Raw genomic sequence first — 23331 nt, 5'->3', positions numbered from 1 at the left:
ATGTTGAACAGTTGCTGACAGTAATAATATATTTTCTTTAATCTGAGATAAAGTCCTGATTCTTTATATGTCGTACACTTAATATGCAACAATATTTACTGATTAATTAATACCAATTTTTTTTATAGAAGGGGAACGCATTTATAAAATTCAATTTTAAATAACAAACATTTTCTTTCCTCTAACAAAATACAACTTTGTACAATAATTCAACAAGCACCCGCTTGGAAAAATATTTTCCGAAATAATATTTAGACTTTAGACGCTTGTTTGCAAGTGTTTAGCCATGCATGTCCGAATTTAAAATCTTTATGTCCATTTTTTGTGTATGTTTATTTCGGTTTCAAGATTTTTATCTTATATTTAGGATTTTGTTACAACTGAGCACATACTCTAAGTTTATACCTAAGAAAAAGAAGTGTATTTTTAAAAACAATTTTAAATAGCGAATATTTTCTTTCCTTAAGTAAATTCGATTTCTTGCAATAATTCAATAAGTTTAATAATTTATTTATAAAAGGGTTCGAATTCTTCAATGTCGATTTTTTATTTGTTTTGTTTCGGTTTAAAGATCTGTATTTAGGATTTGATATTTAGAATTTTGATAAAAGAGGTACATACTATAAATTTATATATAAAAAATTAACAAACAGTTAATTTTTTTCATAGAATATAAGTTGTTGGCATTTTATTAATATATGTTTACTTAATAATATCAAATATAAAATTTCTTTAACTACGAAAAAATAAATATAATGTAAGTATGAAAATTTATTTACTAAACTTTTGTCGATGTGGAAATAAGTTTTTTGTCAATTTCATGTAAAAATTATTTTTTCAAAAAAGGGGTGACATATGACATATACGTATGTGACGTGATAAAAAAAAATCTAATTAAAAAATCATTCCGATTCTTAATTCCACTTCTTTCTCGCCAATAAGAAGCTACTACATAATTCATCTACAAAGTGAGACTAAAAGTAGAAATTAAGGAGTTATATTTAGGAGTTATTTTACTTAATTTACTCCTTATCAAGAAAAAGTTACTCTATATCCAGATCCAGAAGATCTTTTTATCTTCTTCTCCAATTAAAATTATACGATGTTGCCTCCTATTCTTTGTATCCAATGATAAAATCTGAGGAGAAGCTAGATTTTATCCATGAATATCTCTTTTTATAAATAACCTCTTCCTTTATCTAATTTACTAACTAATAAGCCTCAGTAATCTAATTAACTATAGATCTTTTGAGTTGTCTCCAAATTAACTGGATGCTATTAAACAGGCAATAATATAAAGGTAATCTTAAAATAGTATGACTATATCCATGAGTACCTGGTGGTTTTCTCATGATTTACTATTAAAAACTTACTTTCATAAGACTACGACTCTGATTCTGCCCGCAAGCAATGCCTAAGAAAAAATTAATTAAAAAACTTTAATAGAAAACTTTGAGTTGAGTTTGTTGGAAACTACCATACGTAGATTTTTTATCTTGGTCTTATTAAGCCCGCTAAAAATAGCTATAAAACAAATTTTTATCTATGATTTATAAGGCTGTGCCCAGGTCTTAAATTGCTAATTATTTAGGGGCTTACGTCTTGATGTCTACGCATAGATTAATTGATTAAATTTTCCTTAAAAAGGGATTTTTTTAAAGAAAAGAACAATTTTTTTTCAACATCAGTTGTACCGACACTTTTTACCGTGCTTAATAAAAAATAGTGCTATTTAAATTTGAGTAATGCATAATATCAAAAGTTCATATATATATTAGGTTTAGCAGTTTTAGGTTAAGAAAAGTGGCCGTTGATGATGATCAATGACAATAGTACATGTACCAAATAAGAACAGTACCATACCTCAATAACAATCATTTTTATTTATCTGCCTTTTCTTGAATGATATATAGAGAATATAAAATAATGTATATATCAACAAATGTAAGCGCCACAACTACCCAAAATACGAAGAGGAGTGATTTAATTAGACTCAGGTTAATTAAGTTTATTTAGGGTTCTATTTTCGTTTAGTTTAATATTTTCACCTACAGAGCCTAGTAGTTCATCGTGTTTGAGATCTACAATAGTTTTTAAGGCTGAATCTGAAGAGTGGATAGTGGCAGTTAAAGATGCATCAAGAACAAAAGAAAAAAACTGCATCCTCGACTGGCACAGAAATTGGCAGTTTATGGAAACTGCGTTACATATATCGTATACATCGTATTCAATTGCTGAACAAACGTTTATTTAGGATACAGATGCCAGCAATATTGAAACTGGAGTCGTGCTTTCACAAAAATATGAAGATGGCAAGCAAGTAATCACTTATTTCAGTAAAACGTCATCAAACCTACAAAAAAACTTGAGTAAGACCAGACAAGAGCTATTTCCAGTAGTAAAAGCTATTGAACATTTCCATAAATATTTAGATAGTCAACGATTTATTCTTACAACATTCATTCAACATTCTTCTCTGAAATATTCGTTTTCATTTAAAAACCCTGAAGGAGAAATAGCACATTAACTTTAGTAGCCATTAAAAAAAAGTATCACTTTTCAATAAAACATAGGAGCATTGAACAGGATCAAAGTGTCCATGCGTTATAAAGTTATCAAGAAGCAACCCCAAATAGTGTGTAAATGCTGTTCCAAAAGTGATTATGCCGATTTGGTGTCCCCAGACAGATATATTCATACCAAAGAAGAAATTTTGAGTCACAAGTATATCAACAACAATAGAAATTAATAAGCCTCATACAACCCTCCTACACCCTCAGTCTGATGAAATGATTGAAAAATGGTATCGCACTTTTGAAACCTATTTGAAAATTATGGTAAACTCTAAGCTAACCAACTGGAAAACATGTGTATGACCATTCATATTGGCATATCGTTTTTCTATCCACGACTCTACTAAAAAAACCTCGGCAAAAGTTGACTTTGGTGAAGAACTTCGCTTAGCTTTGGATATTAGTACTGGAAAATCCAGTGAAGCTGAAACCCCTGAGAAATACGTTGAATATCTTTAAGAGCGTTTGAAAATGGTCCATAAATAGGCAGAAGATAAACTAGAAAATAATGGAATCAATGTGTGTTAAGTACCTGATCCAGCGACGTCCGTCAATGAAGATGAAAATTGTAATTAGGTAGTCTTATAATAGAGGCCCTGGAATAGTTGATAAAGATCGGAGAATTATTCTCGTAGTTTTTGTCATATTTTGCTCTTAATTTGCAGTTTAAGTCTATTTGTGATTCTAATTACGTTTAATTGAATATGTTGCACCTTATTTTTATATCTTGTGTGAAAGCTCCATTTGGTTCACAATTTAGGTTATTTTACGGAAAATATATTATTAATTTCATAAAAATAATAATAATACTGATAATAATGGATTGTACGAGAAAAATTATAATCATGAATACCAATAAGAACATTTTGCATCACATGTTACTGAAAAACTTTATCTTTGATTTGAAATTGTTAACTTACTTAAGAGAAATCAGTGGACCGAGTTACCAAGATCAGTGATGGAGAGTATGAGGAAGAATTTAGGAAATTTAAGCACCTCAGACATTTTATGAGAAAAAAAAAAGAAAATATCACCTTTTAAAGTGCGTTTTTCAAGGGAATGTTTATAGCAGGAGACCACCAGAAAGGCGGAGAATATCTTGACTTAAAAACTTAAGAACATGGTTCTCAAAAACTACTACCGAACTATTTAAAGCAGCCGTGAATGAAGTCATCATATCTAGGATGATTGTCAATATTCAAAACAAATAGGCATTTGAATAAAAAAGAGTTACCTAAAAAAGGTCGAAATATGAAAAAAGCATATGGTCAACTTGATAAAAAAATTTGAAGTAACTGTGTCTAATAAACTTTGAAAAAATATTCTGTTAAAAATCTAAATTGACAATCCAAACGTTTTTTCCTAAAATATACCAGGAGGGTCAAAAATAGGATTGTAAACCCTGGGACCCTGGGCATATATTTATTATTTGAAAATTTTTTCTAAGCAAAAGCTGTTACTTCTATATACTAATAAATTTTATCATTGTTAAAAAAATATATTTAGAATCAATCTACCATAGAGAAAGTTTATCATAAGCTTGTAGAATGTACTCTACTGTACATATCCTGTAGGAATTGCTTTAAAAATATCTTGAATGAAAATAATCCATTTTAAGACTACTTTGATTTAATTGCAGATACCTGGCAGTTGTGGAGGTACTAGTGGGGAAAGCGAAACATATGACACCGATAGGGCCTCCTTCGATAACTCACCAATTTTCCAACGTAAACCTAATCGTAAAGCCTTGAGACCCTACTCAGAAAGCACTTCAAAATCTTGGCTTAATAAGGTAATTAAAATTTGTCATTGCTAAGTTTACTATTTATATTTAGATGCGAGCCAAAGAAAATTTTGAATTGGTATTAGTATCAGAAGCAATTTTGAGTTATTATTGCTGAATCTATGAAAATATTGTTATGTATGTAATTTTTTACTAAATTAATCCACTAGCCTATTTAGCGCATAATATACATTCTACATTTTTAGCAGAAAAATTATTTTTTGGATTTTCTGACCAACTATGATTAAATTTTTCTTTTTATACGTAGTAAGCGCATTATAAATTAAACAACGGCAAAATAGTGTAATGCTACCACCACATGTTTTGATGTCACTAATAAAGGGCGCCACGTACCAAGTATTTTGAGTTTTTAGATACAACAATAAAAACAACTATTTTATTTAATTCTTACACAATCAACATTTTTACTAAAAGGATAAATGATTAACATGACGTAAACACAAACTAGGAGTAGAGGTTATAAAACTTATTGAAAGTGTTGGCCTCCAACATTAACGTAAGCACCTACCCTACGAACCATTAATTACCACACTCGTTCAAAAATGCCTGCTGCGTTTCGAATCTTTGAGCAACTTGCCACTATCCTATTTCTTAACTCTTCAACATTTTCAATTGGAGTAGTGTAACTAATTATTTTAGGTAAACAATTAGGACAACAATTAACCCTAGGAAAAAGTCTAATGAGTTTAAGTCGGGAGATCGCGGAGGATCCACAGTTGTGGACCTCCGCGGTCTATCCAGAGATTGGGATAGTTTCTGGCTAACTCCGTTGAAATATGAATATCGCGAGAGAATAAATCCCTGAAGTCGCAGGTTCCACTGACTCATTTACCAAAATATTCGAATGCAACCGTTAATCTAAAACTCTAACCTGCTGACTGGTAAACGTAAAAAAAGAGACTAAAATAATTTACCCTCGATATTTTGGGGATAGGAGTAGTAGGGCACGTACCGAAAAATACGCACGTGTGTAAGATGGTGTCGAAACTTATCGATCAATCCGGTCTTCGGTCAGTGCCAAAATTACTGCTATTCAGTTCTCAGCTTAGCACCTTCTCGACCTTCTCATTTTTTTCTCCCACTCTTTGCGCATTTATATTTCATTTAAAGGTAGATGTGTATGTTCAGGAATATACAAAAGGTGGGAAAAGGAAAAGGTGTAAGGCAAATTATGTAAAGTTGATTTATAAGTTATTAGCAAAACGCGCATTTTTGAATGCATAATTATTAAATATAACTAAAGAATTAAATTAAAATTAAAGTATTACTAAGTATTAATCAAAAGAAAATTAAAGTTAATAAATTATAATTACTATAAGCATGTGATGACTACAGACAGTCTCTATCTAAATATTCTCGAGCAATTAGGCGTGCTAACAGTACGCGTCATAGTGCATAAAATACATGATATCTTAGCTCAAGGGAGACTTGTTCTAATAATGCAGGCAGTTCCTTTTCGAGAAAATGCCGATAAACATCTCCAAATAATCGTTCTAGCAAAAAAGCAATGAAGTTATCTCCAATAACTCCCACCCACACATTAACCGAAAATTGTTGCTGGTGCCGACTTTCAATAATTCTATGCGGATCTTCGTATGCCTATGTATATGTGACTATTGTGAAAAATCATAATTACGTTTTTATGAGAAATTTTTTACATTATTACTAGGAACTTAGGATATTCTCCTATTTTTTGATGTATCCATCGACAAAATGCGAGTCTTTGAGGAAAATCCCCTGGTAAAAGTGCTTGCGCTCGCTGTAAATGGTACGGATATAAGTGTTCCCCTTCACTATTCTGAAGACTGTCGATTGACTAATATTTAGTGTTGTAGCAATCTTTTTGTATTTGTTGTAGGGTCCCCTTAATTTGGTTTAACACTGCCTCTTCCGCTTCTACAGTTGCAACTATTCGCGGTCGTTTATTGTTAGCGATCAATTTCTTGATAATCAATTTCTAGATAAATATTTGATTATGTGGAATAGTACGATTCCGGAATCTTTCTTCGTAAATGCGCCATGCTTCATTTTGCACACATTTCTCTGTTACTGTAATTCATTTGAAAATAAAATTTTATAAACTGTCAAGTATAGAAAAGTCACTGTGAACTTCAATGCAGGTATGGGTCACCTACTAGCATTTAACACACTAATATTTTATTTACTGGAAACGACTGCAGAAATGCAATAATATCAGTAACAAAAACTTGAAGGTAGACTGTATTTAAATTTTGACCAATAATCGACTTTTTTCTTGCATTATTTGTGACGTACGAGCGATGCATAATTATGTTTTTTTTTGGCAACAAAAATTAAATGAAACTTCACATTTTTTTTTTGGAAATATTAAATTTTTTTGAGCCTTTTATAAGCATTTTCTGTTTTTCAAGTTTTTTCAATATTTAAGGAATACTTCCTTAAATTTTCGTGCAATATTAATGACTCACCCTGTATATGTACTTTGTTTTTTGCATGTACATTCTTGCATACTTAAATACAAAATAAATAATTATGGATATACAAAGTGTTCGGTAGTAAAAATTATAATTTAAATCAGTCAATAATCTTAAAATTTTTAGTTTGTAGGACTCGTCCACTTTTGTTTCCTAAAAAAGATGTGGAAACAAGTTCTTCTCTTAGTCAGTTAAGTATCATAGCTTATATAAATATATCAGTTATCTTTTAATCGGATTGTACTTTATATTTATAGCTGGTGCCAACAATATTAATAGCAAAGCGATATCTCTGTCAAAAAAAAAAAAATAATATTAAAATTTGGAGAGGTTTTATGATTAAACTTTCAGTTTGACCGTCAGTTCCACACAACTAAACCCAATTATAAGGAATATTATTGTACCTTCGAGATAAAAGGTTACATCTCCAGTAGCTTTGTGCAAAAGATTAAAATAAATATCTTTTCCTTTATCTTAATTTGAATCCAGTTGTATTATACTCAACCGCTTATTCACTGCTGGCTTTACCATAAAATTACAGTAATATTTTTCTTCAAATGAAATGCTACGACATATTTTATTTTTTATTATTTAAGAGATCCAAATTTTTTATAAAATCTGATTTATTTATTTATTAAACTTTATAGAACTTGCTTGATTTCGTAAGTCTTGAGTTAACTATACTTCTACATAAAGTTGAATTTTTCTGAAGGACCTATTGTTTTAGATAGTTTAAGATCCATCATTATACATTATACTTTTGTATGTATGATTATATATTATGATACATTATAATTATGTATAAGTATTTTCTCAACCTATAATCTAGGAACAGTTAAGATTTTTTTATTGGAAAGTCTATAATTCAAATTTATTTCTCCGATAAACCTCACCAGATGATAATATAATATTTGCAGATGACATGTCAGTGATGATTTCGGAGGCGATTTCTGAGAATCTTTAATGTAGGGCATTAAATGATATGACTAATTTTGAAGGCTGGTATGCGAAAAATAATTTGATACTAAATATCCGTAGTAAAGTTTACATAAACTTTAAATATAGACGCAACTCAGTAAAAATCAATGTATAAACTACATGTGGATCAGTTTTTACCTAGTAACCTCAAATAGAATATATATGTTGAAAAAAGTAATTACTGCTTTTTATGAAATTTATCAATTTAAGAATCTTATCTATTTATTTATTTCTAAATCTTAACTACTTATTGGTTTATTACCATCTAACTATAGCTTTTTACTCTGGGGAACTTTTTACAATGGCGTAGAATATGCACGCCTTTCCAAAGAATAATTTATTTAGTTTTTACAACACAGTTTAAACATTTTTCGTTGTATGCTCGGGGTAAAGCATTATTTAACAAACTTTCAACTTACCATACCAAGTGCATCTGTTTAACAAAAGGCTTACTCCTACTTAAAGATTACTATTATTGTTTCATATCATTTTTATTTTTTTCTCTTCAACTTCTTAAGTTTAAATATCGATAGTGTATATCCATTTTTATGACTGCTTTTGCAAAAATCAAATAAATTACTTAGGATTCATATTTAACTTCCTATTGAAAGCTTTTAAAAAATATCAATCATGTGGCTCCAGTTCCAAAGTTGATAGCTGTACTGAAGAAACTATGTTAAGGTTAATAAAGAATTATCTTGTTGAACGAGCACAAATAGCATTTGCTATTATAGATTTTAAAATTACCATGGTAGATCCCTTACCTTCTGTTATTAAACATAGTCACAAAATTATATCCACAGAGATATCACGTAGGTAGGTTTAATGCAAAGATGGACTATACTGTATATAAATGATAGTAAAGCCTTTACCCAAATCCTGAAGTAGAATTGGGTTCCTTTAAATTAAGTCTAATGTTTGCATATCCAAAGAATTGAAATGGAAAGAGGACGCTTTTATGTCAAATTGCTTATAAATCAAAGATTAATTTTTTGGGTATTTTTCTTATAACTTAACTTTGACTATAAAGTTTTCTTCATGAACGCTGTTGGTCAGAAGTGTACCTCACTCTTAGCTGGACCCACCTTTTGATAATGTTAATGATTATGCGATTTTCGGCATTTTTAAGTAATGGACATACCATTTTTCGTACAGTTGTCTTCGTATCTAGTAAGTATTTTATACTCCCATCAGAATCAATTATTTTACGATATATCCTGACAACATCTTTTTTAAGAAAATGCAATTTGCATGCATGGTTCTCTTTTTTAATGTTATCAAAAACCTCTCGCCACTTTGCGAAACAGTTTTTGATATATAAAACTCGTAAAATATACGAAGAATTAAAAAAAATATTTATACTTATATAATAATATACTGACATGTAGAGTCTTAAAAAGAGTTAAGTTAGCACACTTCTAACTAACAACGCCGAGGTGGCTACTGAGCGAACCCTGTTATCGTTCAATTTTGCGCACGCATCACCTCATTTGGGAAGCGCGGAGATCAGCCTCCTTATATTCAGTCTTCTTCTGTCTATCTAAGAGTAACCTATTAGCTTTTTGTTTATTACAACTTTCTAAAACTTTAATAAAATCATTAAATTCATAAAATGTTCTCGACGAAAGATCTTAGAAAAGTAATTAATCTTCATTTTAAAAGCCAGAACTGTGATTTTGATATATATGTTGATTATTTGTATCCGCAAGCCAAGTTTAAATTAAAACAAAATGGTATACTTGTATGCTTAAAACTCATCTAAACTTTGATAACCAATTTCAATTTAAAAAAAAGTATATATCTTCCAACAAAATGTAAAAATATATCTTAAAACATGTAGTGAATTATTAAAATCAAAAGAAATAAATGTTTCCACATTACCCTATTAAAATAAGTGAATTGTTTTCTTAAGTGAATAAGTCTAATATACCGATAAAAGCTACTGTTGCATAAAACGAAGGCAGGAATTCCGAGAACTTGAGGATTTATGGAAAAATAACAAAGAAAGAAAATACCGGATGGGGTAAAGACCTCATTATTAATTATATTGTATAGATAAAAATGCGTGTTTTATAGAAGCTAAAAATATTGGTTTTAATGGTGAAAAACTTTTTTGATAGTGAAGAACGTTTCATACGAGATATTACTACAAACATATTCAATGATACTCGTTTATTAACAGCTTTTTAACACAGAATCATGAGAGAAAAAGTTATTGACGCTGTGATAGAATACTGATTTATAGAATGAATTGGATTTAACTGTTGAATAGGCATACATATAAATAAATATATGATAGTGGTTATTCATAACAGATACTACTTCGTAAATAAAAAAAGCCATGATTGTTAATTTTTAGCGAGCACGTCTTAAGCCAAATTGCTTAAAAGTCGGCTTGTTGAATCTGTAATGATAAGATATTTACTTAATGGCTAAAATGAGTTTTTAAGCAATTAATTAAACCCTAATCATTTATCGGAACAGTTTATTTTGGATTATTGCACTGTAGACTCTTATATGCGATCTCAGTGGCAACAGAAATTTCAGAGTGCAAACCTCTGAGAGACCAAGAAAGAGTGTTACCGTTGACTGAATATTTGGGAAGATGCGCAACCTTATGGACAGAAGTACTCGACAAGGGGATGGCGACACTGCCGCGTCGATCGAAGTGAATACGAGAATTTTGCCAAAGGCGTGTGCCAACAGTCACTAAAAACTCGGTCGCTTTGAGCTGATATCTATACATCATGGAAGCAACAGAATCAGAAACGAAAATCAAATTTTTAAAGTCGATTAGATAACTTTTGCACACAATATATTTTTTTCCATATTTAAGGATTAAATCTGATTTTAAATTTCTAAAATAAAGTTAAAAGAAAAATTATAATTACATATAAAGGAAAGCGGTGTAAATTTAATTTGTTACCAGCATAAAAGATAAATGTTTATAAAATAATAAATAATCAAAAAAATCACAGTAATTGTTAAAAATTTTTTTACACCTTTAAACTTGGTGTATAAATGAAAGATAATAAAATACACGATATATCTCAGAGACATACGTTTTTTCAGGGGATGAAGGGGTGTAAGCCACCCCCAAGTAACTTGAAAAATCGTAGTAATAAGTTAACAGTTAGTCACACAATTTTAGTTATAATGGCAGGTATCCTAAAAAGACCAAAAAAAGGTGGAAATGAATTATATATTTTGAAAATAGAAGAGTTTTTTATCTAATAAGAAATACAATATTGCAAATATTCCTTGTTAATCTCCAAGAGCAAGTCCTTTGAAGCTTTCACAACTCTGTAATTTTCTGAGTTTAAAAGATAATTTTAAAAATAGAATGAAAATTTTAGCTTTAGTTAAAATAAATGAACATGCAATAGCCCTAATTATTAAAAGACAACCCGAGCAAAAATTTGAATCTAAAAATAGCTGTAACTTAATGCCAGCCGCCGAAGTGCACAAAACAGAAAACAATTCCTTAGATTCATCTAGTCAAAGACTTCAAAAACCACAAGTAGTCAATGAAAATGGTAAAGATCAGCCGGCTCATAATCTATAAAATATTTCAAATAAATTTTATTTATTAGTTAGTACTGAAATAAAAAGATTCATAAATAATACAGATATAACGCAACGGGCCGAAAAAGGCAAAATTTTTGGAAGGAAAATATATCTTCCTGCCATATAACATGTGTTATAGTTTTTAAAGGTTACCAAATAAATAAAAAAGTGAACCGTACGAATCAAAAATAATTGAATATGCAATATACAAATAAAATAATATAAAAATAAATTGTAAATATTTTAAATTTATTTATGATGTACGGGAACAATTCATTCGAGTGAAAATCTTTTCTTTACATTGAAAGAAGGCTAAAGCTGAAAATCACATAGGAGAGTATGGGTACTACTTAAAAGGATATAAACGCAAGACCACAAAAGAGAAACTGAAAGATAATTTACCAAGTAGTTTTCATACTCATGAAATGGCAAATATTGATCCTGTAAATCTTTAGGTGAACTTTAGTTTATCTCTATTAAAAGAACAAGTACAAACTTTAGTAAAAAGGGGGGAAAAGATACATGGATATCTTGATGCTACAGGCTCTGTAATTAGACCAACTATTTATGACAAGGGAAGTAGAATTCTTTATTATTCATTGACAGTTAATATAAACGAGACCATAACATCTATTGCAGAAATAATAACCTCAAAACTTGACCATCACTTCCCCATTTTTTCTCGTTTTTGTAAGAATATATGATAAAGTTCTTCAAGAAATTAAATGTAAAAAAATGTCTGAATTAAAAAGTGAAATAAAGTATGTAAAAAATTCATTTATGTCAAAAAATTTTTATAATTACTTATTAAAGCGGATAATGTCATTTGCTCCATTATGATCAGATATCCTAAAATGCGGTAGGTTAAGCAATGCAAGTGTTGAGTCTTGGTTTAAAACTGTAAAATATGAGATTTTAATAATAATAATAATAATAATAATAATAATAATAATAATAATAATAATAATAATAATAATAATATTCTTTATTTAGCACTTGGCTAATACATTCAATTTGCTAAATTTAGTAGTATAAAAAATAAGTAAAACCTATAGTAATACATAAACTGTACATCACATAACGCTATTTCTAAATAAATGTTTTTTAACATTCTTATTAAATAACCTTAAATTACTTGCGTTCTTGATTTCTAATGGAAGAGAGTTAAAAGCTTGCAACCCTTCAAAAAACAATGATTTTTGCAATAAAGTTGATCTAACTCTTGATATATGATAATCATTTCTTGACCTTATATTATATTGTTGAAAGTTGGATCTTTTCTCTAAAAAATGTTGCAGATATGATGGCATAAATCCATGCTCTATTTTATAAATTAAAATTAAATTTGCCTTAAGAATATTTTGCTTCACAGGAAGCCATTTTAATATTTGAAGCATCTGATTGATAGGTGTATATTTATTACCGTTAAGAATAATTCGCATTACTTTATTTTGTTGAAGTTGTAACTGATTTATATATTCCTGAGAGCATGATATAAGTAACGAGGAACAGTAATTAAAGTGCGGCAAAATAATTGTATTGTATACTAACATTTTAGTCCATTGAGACAAGCACTTAGAAATTCTGCTAAAAAACCCAACTTTCTTGGCAATCTTTTTAGAAATATAATTTACATGACCATGAAAATTTCATTGTTGATTTAAGAGTACTCCTAAATATTTTATTTCACTGACAAATTGAATTTTTGACTTATTAATTTCAATATTTAAACCTTGATCTAAAAATTTTTTACAATTTGCTTTGGTACCTATTAGCATACACTTTGTTTTTGATTCGTTTAGTTTTAATTTATTTTTACAAAGCCATTGATACAAAATATTCAATTTTGAATTTAAAATATTTGTAGCTTCCTTGTAATTTTTACCTGACACACAAATTACTGTATCATCTGCAAATAAATTTACGAAAGAGTTTTGTAAAACAGTATAGATATCGTTTATATATAACGAACAACAGCGGTCCAAGAACACTACCCTGTGGTACACCTACGATACTTTCTATTTTATTTGAAAACTTTTGTCCTATAGATACTCTATTATACCTCTTATCCAGGTAATTTTTAATCCAGTCCAAAGCTCTATTACATACACCATAATATAACAGTTTTTTAAGAAGAATATTAGGGTCTAATGTCTCAAAAGCACGTTGAAGATCCACAAATACACTAATAACTAATTTGTCTTCGTTAATGTCTTTTCGCCATGTCCCACACACATACTGAAGAGCAGATTCACAAGAGTAATTATTCCTAACGGAAAGAGAAATTTCAAACTAGGTAGTTTTGTAACCGAAATTCAAACTCGTATAAGATCTTATCTAAAAACTATAAAACTATCGATAGGGAAAAAACCATTTAATCCTCATAAAGAGTTAAAAAATAAAAGGAAAAAATTTAAAATTGATAATCCACGGATTGCGTATCTTCTCAAATATTCAATCAACGGTATTACCTTGAAGTTATGCGCCGGTTGCGTAAAGCAATAAGAGGAAATTTTTTCCTGAAATCCTCTACTGACACATCGCTGACAGCTCGTAATTTCTTGACTAAATATAGCATATATATACGATATATGAGCCGTGCGACTTTTTTTTATTTCCAAAACTGAGTACTTATCTTAAAGGGCAGAATTTTTATACGAATGAAACCGAATTACTTGAGAAATTAAACGCTATAACAAAAACCATCTATGATCAGTGCCTTAAGGATTGGGAAAAGCACTGGTACAAGTCTACAATATTTAAAAGGAATTGCAATAAAGGGAACAACATAAATATTAGTGAATAATTAAACATAAATTTTTTTTTTATATTTAATTTAATATATCGATGTAAACGCATTCCCTTAAACGTAATTTTACCTAAATTAACTTAATAAACTCAAACCTAAAACTTAATAAACTCAATTTATCAAGTATCACGATCATTTTAATAGTTATTTGTTTGCCTTAGCTAAGTATTATAATAACTAATATTAAAGAAACTTTCTTACTTACCGTATTCTAAATTTCCATCTAAATAAAATTAAAAAAGCTTAAATAGTTTCTACCGAGTTGCAATGTTCTCTTTACTTTTCCATCTGATTTAAAGTTAAATTTACATCAAACTTTAGGTTCACCCATGAATATTTAAGAGTTAATTAGTAAAATGGTTTCTAAATAATTACAATTATTATAATTTCTACCTTTATTTAAATGTAATATTTTGAAAATATACATGTATAATTGATTTTATTAGTTAAATGAGGCTTTAGATAAATAATAATGACGTTCGAATATCAAGATAATTTGGTAATCGATAATTAAAGGGAAAAAATGTTTATTGTTCAAAATAAAAGTCCTTGTCATGTTATTTTAGTTTTATTTATTTCGAAAAAAACACTAAAAATCAAAGCTACGCTACATATAAATATACGCCACCCGACCTTTATATCTCTCCATACGCTTGCCAAAATATTAGTTGTTGCATTACAATTGTTTTAAGTGGATTTACTAGATTATGGTCGACGGTAGGCAACTTATTTTTTTTTATAGGCATCCTAATATATGTTGACCTTTTTATACCACATTTTAAAAATACAATATACAATTACATATATATACAAATACAATATACAAGCTAACAAATGACAATTATAATTATAAAAATATATAGGGGGAAATAAAATCAGTGTCAACTAAAAAGTGAGATTGACTGTGAAGTGACTTTTATTGTAAATCGACAAAAAATATATTGGTATTGTTAAAAAACCCGTTCTGTATTTTTAAATGATCAATATTTTACTTAGAGGGCAGATTCTTTTAATTAATTTCCTTTATCATTCAATAGTAATTAACATACTTTTGTTGCACTGTCAGTTCACTCTTAAAGTTTCGTCATAAATAATTTTTGGCGCAATTTATACACCTTATCAGTACATGTAGTTCTAGTAAGGGTGGGGGAGCTAGAGCTCGGCAAGTAGGCCTGAGCAGTCCCTTTTCGCCAATCCCAGAATCACCCACCCCTACGCCTCCACTTTCAATACGCGGTCTTCAATGAGTCGGCCCGTCTTTTTAATAAAGGCTTGCACGTTGTCCCAGTCCAGATCTTTAAGATCTTCCCGCTGGAGTGTCGTTGCTCCGAAAATTTTTCTTCTTAGGCGGCTCCACCTATCACAGATACCTATTATGTGGTATGAAGTTTCCTCCCCTGTACCGCAATTCGGACAGAGTGGGCTTTCTCTTATACCAAGAAGGTGTAGATGCCTGTTTAGACTGTCCTTCTGTCCTTCTCCAATTCTTCCTTGTTTTTTCCCAGGCCCAATTATTAAGTGCCTGGGAGATTTGTTTTTTGCTAAGACCGAGACAAGGTTCGGGGCCTACGAAGGGGTTAACGGAACCTTGTCTTGCCAGTTCGTTGGCCCGCTCATTGCCCAAAACACCTTGGTGTCCTGGGACTCACCTCAGTCTTACTTCCTTGTGTGCTGCAAGCCTTTCCAATGCGTCTCTGCATTCCTGGACTAGCGCTGAGCTGACCCTGGGTTTCTGAATCGCCTTGAGGGCAGGCTTGACTATCGGAGTAGATGCAAATCGCCCCGTCACCTTCCAATGCCTATCGTTTGTTCGCTACTTCGAGTATAGCAAACACCTCCGCTTGAAAAACTGTGGTGTGTTTCCCTAGCGGGAAGGATTCCCCTGTGTTCGTTTCTATCCTGTACACTCCGGCTCCGGCTGAATTAGTGCTTTTCGTCCATGATCCATCCGTGTACCAGGCCTGGAAACCACTTGGCTCTTTAACTTGGTTCGCCGACCATTCTTCCCTTATCGGGATTTCGACTTGAAACCCCTTCTTTAACCTTAGTTTGTCACTTTCTGTAGTGCATCTGGATGTCAGAATTGGTATGTTCTTACACATTCTGAGAGGAGTCGTCATATGGCCTTGTCCTAAGTGAACATTGCGCCACCCTCCGCTATCTCTCATCCTCTTAAACGCCGCCATGGCCTCCCTCTCAATCCAGACTGGGGGTCCGGTAGCCCAAGAGGAATATTTAGTGGTGTCGCAGGTATTGGCAAATCCTTATAAGTACATAAAAAGGTCTTATTTTTTAAAATCTTTAGTGTAACCTAATTTCTAATATTTTTTGCTTGTGACTAGCTTATACAAATACTTGTTGTTCACATTTTACCTATTGTCTATTGTAGCTCTGTGGAATGCGTATTTTACAAGTAAGTAAATTTTTATTGTTTTTCTGTGTCTTCAAATATATAAATAGTTCAAATAATAATGATTCTTAACTTTAATCTAATTTTTTACTTGACACTGAAGATGACCTAAATACTGAAAACACCCTGCAGTTAAAAATCTTTAAGGAAAAAAAAATGTTTTTGATATACCGGTCTTAAATGCCGCGTTTTTTTTTGACGTGAGGAAAAACTTAATTAAAAACTTATATTATTATAAAAAAATAATTATGTTGTTTACCAAAAAAAGTGTAAAGATCTAAAATATCTGAAAAATGCCCTTAGTCGTAATTTCTTTCTATTTTTTTCTCTTTCTGGTTGCCTTGGAACCAGGTATTGGCGGAGTCCTTGCAAGTTGTAGAAAGTTGTCTTCACAGCCCTATTCTTTTTTATGTATATAGTTTGTCTAAATATATTAGTTTTTGAAATACTTTAGGAAATCATATTTGTCTTATAAATCATTCAATATATCTTGGTAAAAACATTTTAAATGAGTAAGTATTTAAAAGAGCAACTTTTTCTCTAATTATCATTTAATTATCAAAGAAATCACTTCATAACCATAAATATTTATCACTTATTTTGACAGGCGCGAAATAATATCACTGTTCTCCTTTTATAAAATATCAAGCATTTTTTTAAATAAAATATGGTAAGATACTCTATAATGAAGTCGATATTCAACGTTAAATGAATATAGATGACGTATATTAAAGTAAATAAAAACAAGTTCGCAACACCGCTCGATCACATACTCTATTTAAAATTCACTGTTTATATTTTGATAACTTCTGATTACTGAGTAGATAAATTATAATTTATTTTATTGAAAATATTCGTTTAAATATATTGCTTGTTTTAATAAATACATTAGTATATAATTCCAAAATAATACAATTAAAAAATATAATCCAATTATATTCAAGTCTTTCGTTCCAAAGAAATTGGTCACAGAAGTTTGATTTTTGGTCACTAGCTCATTTTGCAAAACTGAAGACATCCTTAAGTCCTTTTTTCTTAGGAATGTGCGGTGCTTTCTCCTCTTAGGTCTCTGTACAAGGGACCTAGTAGCCGTCAAACTGTCAATGGACACGGGGAAGGATCTGGTAGTCTGTTCTGCCTACTTTCCCATCGAAATTGAATCATCCCCCCCCCCGGCCGTCACTGCGGTGGTCAAATACTGTGAAGACTTGGGTCTCCCGCTTCTCATGGGCTGCGATTCGAATTCACATCACGGCCTTTGGGGATGCGGAGATGAGAACCCAAGGGGCCGCTCCCTGGTTGACTTCCTGTGCTCAAATGGCCTAGAACTACTCAACCGAGGCAGTGTCCCAACTTTCTACTGCAATAGGGGTCAATCAATTATTGACCTTACTATCTGTTCACCTAGTACTGTGAACCTTCTCAGCTCATGGAGAGTGTCCCTTGAGGTCACAATGTCGGACCACAGGCACATTCTTTTTGAAATAAAGAAGCAGGCTCGATACGATACCCCAGCCTACAGAAACCCAAGGTGCACTGACTGGGACCACTTTCGAGAGGAACTAGTCGGTGGTCTTACAGACATGCCGGCAAGGTACACACTTCCGGCCGACACAGAGATCGGAACTGTCAACCTGACTCGTGCGATAGTCGTGGCATTCGAGGGCAGCTGTCCCCTCAGACGGAGACCCGCCAATGCCAAGAATGCCTGGTGGAACAAGAACACGGAAAAGCACCGTGACAATACGCGTCGGCTCCTTCGCAGGGCTGAGCGCACTAAGCTTGCCAGTGACTGGGATGCGTTCCACGCAGCTCAAAGGCAATACAAAAAGACACTCAGGGACTCCAAAAGACAGTCCTGGAGGCGGTTCTGCGATGATGTTGAAAACACACCATCCGCAGCACGACTGTGCAAAGTACTGTCCAAGGAACCTGGAACTAAATTGGGGTCGCTGTCACTTCCACATGGCAGCTTTACTACCAATGAGCGGGAGTCACTGGAGGTCATGCTGCGCACTCACTTCCCAGACTCCAACTCAACTCGCGATCCTCCTAGCTGTTCTCGGGCTCCGATTCGCTTAGAGTTCGAGACTGCTAGAAGAATAATTACCTACGAGAGGGTGAAATGGGCAATCAAGACATTCCCTCCCTTCAAATCTCCGGGCATGGATGGATTATATCCATGCCTTTTGCAAAACGGGTTAGAAATACTAACCCCACACATAGTCAGACTATTCAGGTCGTCCCTTGCTCAGGGCTACGTCCCAAAGTCATGGCGTCAAGTGAAAGTCGTCTTCATTCCGAAACCCGGAAAAAGCGATTTTACAGATCCCAAATCGTACCGACCTATCAGCCTTACCAGCTTTATGCTGAAGGCGATGGAGAGGCTGATTGATCGATACCTTAAGGAAAGCATCCTGGTCAACAAACCACTACATGTGCACCAATACGCCTATCAGGCGGGCAAATCCACGGATCTGGCCCTACACCACCTCGTTAGGAAGGTGGAGGGCGCTCTGGGTAGTGGCAAGGCCTGTCTGGGTGCGTTTTTAGACATTGAAGGGGCGTTCGACAACACCCCTTTTGCATTAATCTGCCAAGCACTCGAGATTTGCGGCTCAGAACCCTGTTTGGTTAGCTGGATAGAGGCCATGCTCTCGAAACGTCATGTACCTGCCCAGCTCAACAACGAGATTGTCGAAACGTTGGCGGCTAGGGGCTGCCCGCAGGGAGGAGTATTGTCCCCTACCTTGTGGTGCCTTGTGGTCGACAGCCTGATAAATCTTTTAAACAATGCTGGCCTATACACACAGGCCTACGCTGATGATCTGGTAATCCTTTGCCCAGGGAAAGACGCCGTCTCAATGCGGGGCCCTATGATGAGAGCCCTGCGTATGGTGGACACATGGTGCCTCTCGGGAGGTCTCAGGATTAACCCCAAAAAAGCAGAGCTCCCACTATTCACGAGGAGACGTAACTCTGGCACGCCCCCTGTTATATCTCTAGGTGGCGAGCAGCTGCATTACTCCAGGACAGTTCGATTTCTGGGAATCAAGTTGGATCCCAAACTCTCCTGGCACGATCATGCAGACACCAGAGTGAAGAAGGCCACCTGCGCGCTATGGGCCTGCAGACGGGCTTTCGGCAATACCTGGGGTCTGTCTCCTAAGATCCTCCACTGGATCTACTCGCGCATTGTGAGACCTTTTCTCACATATGGGGCTATCGTTTGGTGGCCATGTACTGAGAAAGCGAAAATTCGCGCACAACTGGACAGAGTCCAACGTCTTGCATGTCTCAGCATAACGGGTTCCATGCGGACGGCGCCAACTAGAGCGCTTGAGACTCTGCTGAGCCTTCCGCCTCTGGACCTCGTTGTGCAATTCGAGGCAATGAGGACTGCGTACAGGCTATACGTCCTCAGCGAACTACGTGCTGGCGAGACCGGTCACGCAAAAATATGGTTACGGGCCATACAGGAATGTCCTCTCCTTCTGATGGGCAGTGACTGCATGGCTCCAGTGACTGTGGACTGCGAGGGATTCGTGACGCATATTGCAGACAGAGAGGAGTGGCAGCATTCCAACAGACCTGCATTGCTAAACAGGGGGACCATCTGGTACACAGATGGCTCCAGAATGAATAACAGAGCTGGATCAGGGCTTATTGGTGGGATCCCACATACCAGTAGGGCATACTCGCTGGGGGAGCACGCCACTGTCTTCCAGGCCGAAGTATTCGCTGTATTAAAATGCGGACAGAAAATCCTAAGCTGCGGACACCGCAATACAGTCGTATCAATATGCTCGGACAGCAGAGCTGCCATTAAGGCTATTACGGCCGCAAAGGTAGGCTCCAAGCTTGTACTAGAGTGCATAAAGGTCCTGAAAAAACTGGTACAGGTTGGATGCAGGGTCCAGCTCGTCTGGATACCTGGCCATGCAGGCCATGCAGGTAATGAACAAGCGGACTCTCTTGCCAGACTGGGATCCGCGAATGTGCCGATGGGGCCGGAACCCATAGTTGGTATCGCCAAATGCGTTGCGGTCGCATCAATGAAGGGTCTGCTGGACAAGTGGACCCACCGAAGATGGACTGAGTCCCCTGGTATGAGACAGGCCAAAGCGCACATAGGTGGGCCCTCTGCCTTTCTCACCAAAAATCTACTACGCCTAAAAAGACGCGAAATTCGGCTAGTGACAGGTCTTTTAACCGGTCACTGGCACTTAAGAAGCCATCTCCATACTATCGGTATTGCGGACAACCCGGAATACCGATGGTGCTGTGAGGAGGATGAAACCGTTGACCATGTAGTCGGGGAGTGCCCAGCACTCACGCGCGCCAGGTTCAAATACTTGGGTAACACTTTCAGTGTACCGAGCGACTTTAAGTCCTTCAGACCAGAGAGCCTTATAGGTTTCTCTAAGGCCGTTGGGCTCTGGTAACCCCCGGTGGGGCATGACGGGTCCATCAGGAGACCTATATGTACAACTGCCTTGGCAGCCCACTGTTTCGTCAATTCATTCATTCATTCAAGTCCTTTTTTTATAGATGCATATAGCTTTGGAATATTACAAACAGCGTAAATATCGAGAAGCAGCACCTTATGGAGTGAATTTTTATGATCGGTTATATTAAAAGCCTTTAGCAAAGCCCAAGCCCAAGTCCAGAAAGAAAATTCCGGTTTATCTTATCACTTAAAAAAAATATTTTATAAAACGTAGGCAACCTAGATAAAAAATCGTTGCTTCATAACGTTTACATTTTAATTCTACGGAATTTTTACACTTATTATTATTTGTTAATACCAACCATAAAAGTATTGTAAGATCTGTATAGTGTTACGATATGAAAAAATACGTCACCATTGTAATATACAGGTTTTATTATAAATCCGATTAATTTCAAACAAAATTTTATAACCAATTTGCTATTATTTCTACACCGAACGAAACGTAGTTTTTGTGCAAACAATATTTTTCTTGGGACATTAATGTATTTTAAATAATCTTGAGAATTTAGTATGTAGGCGAAAGAATTTATTTTTGAAAGACTTATATATAAACTGAACAATGCTACAAAATAAAACAGAATAGTAGTAGTCTTGACAACAGAACTTGGAAAATGAAGGAATAGAAGTTTAACGACTCGTTTTCCACAAATGTCATGGCAAATAGTAATAACTACTGTACCGGTAAATCGTTGATATTAGTACTTCAATTAGATTGTAATTCCAGAATTTAATATGAGCAGCATACGTAATATCTATAGAGGATAAATATTTGGCTATTATATAGTTTGTCAATTTATGTTACGTGGGAATCTGACTGGTGAAAGGTATTTTGAATTATACGAGATTTACCATTGAGATTTAACGATCGATACATTGAAGATAGATTAATAATATTGTGCTACGCCCTTCAACATTACCTAAATGAAACTTATCCAGATTTGAGATGTACCAAACAAAGGTCTTTAAATTTATAAAAACATTATATTTTAGTCATAGACTTACATAAGAATATGCCTAGCAAACATTTTCCACAAAATGTACAATTTTGTGTAGTGTACAATTTTAAAAATTATTTCCTGCAAGAATTTTGCGACAAAAATGCTGATAATTTCGTGGTAAAAACTATTCCGCAACCCGTTATGGATGAACTTAAATCTCTTTCAAAACTAGCGTCAATATGTATAATATATCTACGCTAAGCGACAATATGTATAATATTGGGTTATATAACATTCAGGATAGCCGCGAGGAGTTACGAAGCAATTTAAAAAAGTAGCTGTTGATGATAGCAGATATATATTACTTTTAACATATTACATTTTGCGGTTAAAAAATGTCTATAATTCTTGATGGCCCATTCAATTTATTGTACTTATTTTCTATAACGATAAATCTCATTAAATTATAAATCAGGTTATACCTTTATATTACATTAAATGCTGAAATGGTTTTAAATATTTTTGTAACATAAGATATATTATCTATATAACTTTGAAGTTAAATCATTACTTTTTGTTAGAAATATATGGATAAATCATAATATATATGTCAAGATTAAAGCATAATAATTAATCTCTGTTGTTTTCTTTTAAAAATTGCACTGAAGAAAAATCCTACCTAGGTTCTTTAATTTGTATCCCAATAAAATTAATAATAGTCTCCTATAATAGCATTATAGCCCTAACCACAGCAGCACGTAATAATATTAAATTGGTTTGGACCGAGTGGTTTATTTGAAAGCAATTAGGGGACAGTATCATATTAAGGTCAAAATATTTTATCTTCAAGACAAAGTAATGAGTAAAAGAATATTTTTTGAATATGTTTTATACTATAAAAATATATAACTTCAAAAAGGCAATCATATATTAAAATGGTAATAAGGTAAATATCTAATATATAATTATTAGTAATATATTGTATACATATAATTAGAATATTAGGTACAGGCCATTATTTTTCATAGGAAAAATGGCCTATTTTTTATCCTTTTTGTCAAAAAATTCGAAAGAACCCATCAATCTTTTTTAGTTTAGAGAATTTGAAAATTGTAATAAAAAAAAATTAAATGAAAAACATAAGATTAACGCCATGAATATTGCGTGTTTTAAATATGATTTATTCAAAATTTAAAAAACTATTTATTTTACATTTGTGGATTTTATGTTCAATTCTAACTGGTTTTTAATAACGGTAATATATGCCTATCTTTAATCGTTTTTCT

The 23331-nt window shown here is 33.1% G+C and overlaps 1 protein-coding gene across 2 annotated transcripts in view; it reads left to right on the top strand.

Annotated features, from left to right (window-relative positions):
* The window catches only part of LOC126743130 (uncharacterized), an 802914-nt gene that overhangs the window by 671190 nt on the left and 108393 nt on the right, over positions 1–23331 (top strand). For both annotated transcript variants that reach the window (XM_050450098.1, XM_050450100.1), the window contains one exon: positions 4213–4365. In XM_050450098.1, the coding sequence (XP_050306055.1) occupies positions 4213–4365 (153 nt within the window). The remainder of the gene's footprint in view (positions 1–4212; positions 4366–23331) is intronic.

The sequence above is a fragment of the Anthonomus grandis genome, chromosome 12, assembly GCF_022605725.1.
Source record: "Anthonomus grandis grandis chromosome 12, icAntGran1.3, whole genome shotgun sequence".
NCBI classification, from domain to species: Eukaryota; Metazoa; Arthropoda; class Insecta; order Coleoptera; family Curculionidae; genus Anthonomus; species Anthonomus grandis.
Note: the sequence above shows the minus strand (reverse complement) of the source record. Positions and strands in the feature narration are given on the sequence as shown.